Source organism: Amblyomma mixtum, chromosome 9 (genome assembly GCF_055824585.1).
Source record: "Amblyomma mixtum isolate Tamu chromosome 9, ASM5582458v1, whole genome shotgun sequence".
Classification (NCBI taxonomy): Eukaryota; Metazoa; Arthropoda; class Arachnida; order Ixodida; family Ixodidae; genus Amblyomma; species Amblyomma mixtum.
This window is the reverse complement of record NC_143020.1, coordinates 56782798-56788797: the sequence shown is the minus strand read 5'-3', so window position 1 is coordinate 56788797 and position 6000 is coordinate 56782798. Positions and strand designations below refer to the sequence as shown.

The 6000-nt window shown below is 51.4% G+C and overlaps 1 protein-coding gene across 1 annotated transcript; it reads right to left on the bottom strand.

The window, feature by feature from the left end:
- Positions 1 to 202: 202 nt before the first annotated feature.
- On the bottom strand, positions 203 to 2110 carry LOC149329145 (uncharacterized). The gene has a single exon (XM_089559185.1). The coding sequence runs from the start codon at positions 1883 to 1885 to the stop codon at positions 203 to 205; it is 1683 nt and encodes a 560-aa protein (XP_089415311.1). The 5' UTR covers positions 1886 to 2110.
- Between the last annotated feature and the right edge of the window lie 3890 nt (positions 2111 to 6000).

The window sequence follows — 6000 nt, the reverse complement described above, 5'->3', positions numbered from 1 at the left end:
GAGCGCACGAGTTGAGCCCCAGCTTTCACAGATAGATAGATAGATAGATACTTGAGGCCGTACCCTTTGTAACGGGCGGGCACCACTGAAGTGAGCACCCAGACCAAAATAACAAAAAAAACGAGATGAAAGCGCACAAGAAAGGAGAAGAAACAAAAAAAAACGCAAAGTTCAAAGCAAGGAGTTCGCTCATCGACCGCGTTCACATCCGACTCTGCGGTTTCGCGCGGTTAGACACAGTGCGCCACCAAAGAGTCAGTCGACGCTTGGTTCGCACCACACCCTCGCTCTTGTGCTTAGAGTTGTCTCCCTCGTCGTCCACCGCAGGATCGTGAAAGCCGAGCGCCTGAGGGAATGTGGTGCCCTCTGTCGGCATCGGATGGAGTCTCTGGCACGACATCACCAGGTGTTCGATGGTCTCCTCCGCATCGCCACACGCTCGGCATAGTGCTGCCTGTGCTTCTGATGTTGCATCGAAGCGACGGCGGTACACCAGTGTCCGCAGCGCTCCGGCCCGGGCCTCAAACAGCAGTGTGCTACCCAGGCCGTTGTCAAAGATCTTTTCGGGTCCGATGCTGTTCTTGCACTCGCGGTACACAGCCAGTGTCGGTTTTTCCGCGAGCGCCTGCAGCCACTGCTTATTCTCCAGTTCTTGGACCCGTCTCCTTGCCTCCTGTTTCCACGCCGTTGCTGATTCGGCATTTATGGGTGCATGGAAAAGGCCATACTTGACTTCTATCCAGTGGAGGCGCTTCACCCATGTAGTGCGTAGGCATGTCGCACCGAGGTATTCAAAGACCCGCCTAGCCCATCGGTCGCGGCTCATGAACTGGAGTCGACCGCGGTACTCTAGCTTGCTGCATGCCTCCCTTGCCTCAAAACTAGACCATCCAAGGTCGCCTTGGATGGCTGCATTGGCCACCCGTCCATGACAACCGACTGCAGTGCGGCCGACCTCTGTTTGTCTGCGCTCTAGCCAATTCCTGGTGGCTGATGGGAGGCAGACCACCGCGTTGGCGAACGTGAGTCCTGGTACGTGCGCGAGCTTCCAGAGGTCGCGGACCATAGTGTACTGATGGCACCCCCACAGGCACCGACGTCTGAGGATGCATTGCGCTCGGAGTGCAGACTGACGGACCTTGGCCTCGTGCAGCCTGAACATGTCAGTCTCAGCGCACAAATTTATGCCCAGGTATTTGTACGATGTGTCGACTGTCAAGGGTTCTTCGTTCAACGTCAGCAACAGCCGATCAGTCGCCTCGCCCGCCAGCTGAACAACCATGCATTTTCGTTGGTTGAACTTGAGTCCAAGGCTTCGCAGCTCCACGGCACAAACGTCTAGCATTTTCTGCACATCCTGTGGTGTTTCTCCCATAATTACTATGTCATCAGCAAAGGCAAGACCCGGCAGTCGGCTGGAGTTGTCAATTCCTCTGGTGCTGTACTTAAGGCCGAATCCCAGGTTTGTCTGCAGAAGTGCCTTTTCCAGTCCGCACACATACAGCAGGTAGAGGAGGGGAGACAATGGGCATCCCTGCCGAAGCCCTTTGTGCACGCAGACCCGCTCCGATTGCACATCGCCAAATAAGGCAGTGACTGCATTTTCCCGGTACAACCTCTTTATCGTATCGAGGAGTGGAGGTGCCACCCCCAGAGTACCAAGGCGGTGGAAGAGAGCTTCGTGCGGAACGTTGTCATATGCCTTTTCGACATCCAGAAAGCAGCAGATGAGACTCCTGCCCTCCTTCCTGGCGATGTCTATACAGCTAGTGAGTACGAAGAGGTTGTCTTCTAGCCTCCTGCCCGGACGAAACCCATTCTGCAGCTCCGTTAAGACGTGCACTGATTCAGCCCATCCGCTGATCCAGGCTTTCAACACTTGCATGAAAACTCGGTACACCACGCTGGTGACCGTGAGTGCCCGGTAGTCGCCGATATGGGCAGCATTGCCGCCGTGCTTCAGCAGGAGCACCACCCTGCCATTGTGCCAGTCCTCGGGTATGTCTCCGCCGTTGATAATGGTGGTAAACAAATCGGCAAGCTGTTCCCTCGAGTTTGGACCGAGTAGCTTTAGTAGGCGAGCTGGTATTCCATCGGGTCCCGTGGCTGTGCAAGCGTCAGCGACCCTAGCGGAAGGAGCGGGGGTTAGGCCGCCGGTGGAGGCTGCGCGTCCGAGAGCTAGCGCACGAGTTGAGCCCAAGCTTTCACAGGTTTTGTGACGTCATATCACGTGGTGCGCCGATTTAGGTCAATTGGTAGCTACGCGGCCGCGCGCGGCGCAGCAAGGAAGAGCTCGGTTGTGCGGCTAGTATGCTTCGCATAAAAAGTTGATTCCATGCGCTGCTGTCGCATTCACGTTAACGCGGCAACAATGGGGCTACTTCTACTGAGTCGCTGTACGACAAGCGCGTCGGCTGCTGTTCGAGGCACCTGGTACCGGCGGCAATGTGCACGGCTTGCCGGAGCAAAGAGGATACATGCAGCGCTGCACATCCTACGACACTGCGCACAACTGTCGCCTCAACCGAGAGAGGGCACAACGCTGCCGCTGGCACTAGAGGGGCCTAGATTTAAGCGTTTGTTTTGCCTGGGCCGCTCATGGTTGAAAAGTCGCCATGAATTTGGTAGAAGTAAACTGAGCTGCAATGTTTAGCAGTAGGCCGTTGCTGGCAGTAAAAACAATCATCGCGGAGGCCAAGAGAAAACGTTTCTGATTAGCGGCGTTTACAACAGATGGCGCCACCCATCCACGTGACGAGTATTTTGTTCGTAGCTCGTTGAGGTAGCCCTTGTTGCAGCCGGCGCATTACTAGAAGCTGTGTCATTCAATGCAACAGCAGTTTGCCTAAAGTAAAGCAAGTTCGGCAGCCAGAAAGAAGCGGAGTGAGCCTTCACTTGCTCTGGCCAGTGCATCTGGTCCGCCTCCTGCATGCAAGAGGGTCGGCTTTCCCTCACAATTTGGACGCTTTGCCGCAACAAAGCAGACCTATGCGCAACTCCAGCTGCCGCTAGGATTGTCGCCGGCGGAAGACGATCAATGCAACGGCACCGTCTACGCCATCTATAAACGTTAGTCTACGCTACGAAAGCCCGGCTTTTCATGCGGTGGGCACTCGTACGACGCTAACAGGAGCCCGCGGCCCCTTTCGTAATTGGTTTCTTTTTTCAACCTCCTTCATTTTCTTAATTTTCCCCGGCTCTGGCGCAGTCCTGCTCCCACCCGATGCAAAGGCAACAGCCACACACACACACATCATCATCATCAGTAGACCAAGGAGATTTCATCCTTACAGAAGACTGACCGAGTGGTCGGCTCGGTCCATTCGTGTGCGCGTGCGTTTATGTGCGCGCGTACAGAGATGGGCCACTTTCTCAATTACTTTTATTTCTGTGCGCTGTTTTTTCCCTTCTCAATTTTCCTTCTCTTACCACCTGGAACGCCAAAACGTTGTCTGCCCACTACAAAGCGGCTATAGTAGAATCATCTTCTTTATCATCATCATCATACTCGCAGCCTTTTCCTGTTTTCCTGGATGACTTATAGGGGCCCACAGCATTGCTCTTCACCTTAATGGCGGTAAATTGTATTAATCATCGAACGGAAAACTCTTGTAGTAAAGCAGCGCAACGGCACAAGGCCAAGGGAAGAAGAGGACAAACACAGCGCTTTGTTTGTCCTCTTCTTCGCTTAGCCTTGTGCCGTTGCGCTGCTTCACTAGATATGTCGGACCAACTCGCCCACCAGTTCATGTTGGAAAACTCTTACAACAACGAAGGGTCAGTGCCATCTTCTCTTACCTCTCTTTTAACCATATCATCGAAGGAGGATTCCTTCCAGTCAACGTCGCCTTCCGGGCACCGGCGTCCGTCCAGAGGGCAGATACTAGCGCCATCGTTTGCTCACTGGTCGTAGCACGACTTGCACAACACGTGCATGCAGGGAAGAAGCGACATCCTCTTGGGAACCAGCCCACAGGCACTGCATACTCGATTCGGGGGTATCGGGGCGACGAATTCCAAGGGTCTCCGATCCAGTTGGCCGCAGAATCCGACCAGCGTGTGGACGTAACTTTCCATAGCGATGCTTTATGCGTTCGCTCGCCACTGCCGAGTCCCGACCGCTCAACGAGTCTGGCGTAGCCGAGGCGGCCAGGACATGTGTTCTCCAGCGGTCACACTTGCTCGCTTCACTCTCGCTCTCTTTCGCCCTCTATGCCGCCTTTTTTTTATGGTGACAGCAGTATTCTGCAAGAAAACCAAGAAGGAACGAGGGAAAGAGGGAATATGCTGGAAAGGAGAAGGAGGTGGGCGCAAGCCATGAGCACAAAAAAACGCTCACAAACGAACGAACACCAAAGGGAAAGGGTAGAGATCGAACAAGGAGGGCAAAAAAAAAAAACCTGAACAGCAGGAGCCACAGTGGGGGTTGAGCAGGGGTGGAGTAGAAACAGGGACAAATGCTGGGCGGGTATGGGGCGCGTACATGACAAAGAAAGTCTTCAAGCATTGCTTCCGCGAGAGTGAGGGGGACGAAAAGAGTAGTTACTGTGCGTCCTTGGTCAGTTTGGCGCTCGCAGAGATTAAGAGGGAGGAGGGGTTGTTCGCAGTATTTTCTGGAGGGCGCTTCCTTCGCCCATGGTCCTCCTTTGAAGGCCGACCGAGGCTTGCAAGCAAGCTGTGATTAACCTGTGATTAACCACCGCTGTGATTAACCTGATTCCTTTTATCGAATTTCAATCCGTGCGGTTTCTGACAAGTGAGGACCGAGTGAAAAATCTAATTTATTGCGGCAACAAGCAGTAATATTTCTTGTACCTAAGAAGGGCACAGGCAGAGACCCCGAAACTGCACGAGGTAAAAGTTGATGTTGGAAAATAAAAGGTAGCAAGGTAACTAAGACTTAAAAATCTTTAGTAAATTTTGAACGGAAACCACAGGAGCATGGATAGTAACACATGCTAAGCTGACATACATTGCCACGAGATGCAAATCAGCCGGGTAAAGATACCACTGCAGAAGTACAACTGTATAAATGAAGAAACAAATAAATAACGGCAGCAATGAGAATGAATTGTGTCAAATGATAAAAATTGAAAAGCATTGCCGTAAACTATTGCCTCTGAACATCCATGCCACAATTTTCTGCATAGATACATATAAATAACGGCAGCAATAAAAATGAAATGTGTAAAATGAAAAAGATAGAAAACCATTGCCGTAAACTATTGCCTCTGAACATCCATGGCACAATTTCCTGCATACAGTTACATATAAATAGCGGCAGCAATAAAAATGAAATGTGTCAAATGATAAAAATTGAAAGCCATTGCCGTAAACTATTGTCTCTGAACGTCCATGCCACAGTTTTCTGCATAGAGTTACAGTCAATATGAAGGACCTAAAAAGTGCGGGAATAAGTCACATAAAACTTGGCTGACTAGAGTTCAGGATCAGGATATCGAAATAAAAATATGTAATAGTGTTTCTGCAGTATTCATCGATTCCGACAGCTCCAAATGTGGCTTTTTTCTCGAAACATTTAGAACATCCAGTTTTGTGGGTTTGACTGAGTACGCCGAACGACCCCGAGAGGACAGGGCGGAAGGTACCCCTTTTCTTTAGCACCAGGTGGCCACCACACCTGTAGAGTCCCAACACGACTGCCTCCAGGGCAGGGCCGTTTCGGCCCCTCGTTAGTGGGGTATTTTTTCCTCTCAGATGAAGGGGAAAGACAAGATGTGAGCAGCACTTCGGTGGCCTTGTCTAAGCGCGAGATATATCTGTTGGAAAAGCGTGGGAGCCTATAGATGCTTACGTTTCCAGAAGGGTTTTTTCTTTCTTTTTATGTTAGTAGTTTGCGATGACGACGTGAGGCTGTGACGCAGCGATTAGAGATTATTTATATGTGGTTTTACGATTAAAACAGTCAGTTGTAAGTCAGCGCGTGTTCGTGTCTCTTTTCTTGGTCCTTCGTATTAGTTGCGCTGTTTCGTTCCTTAA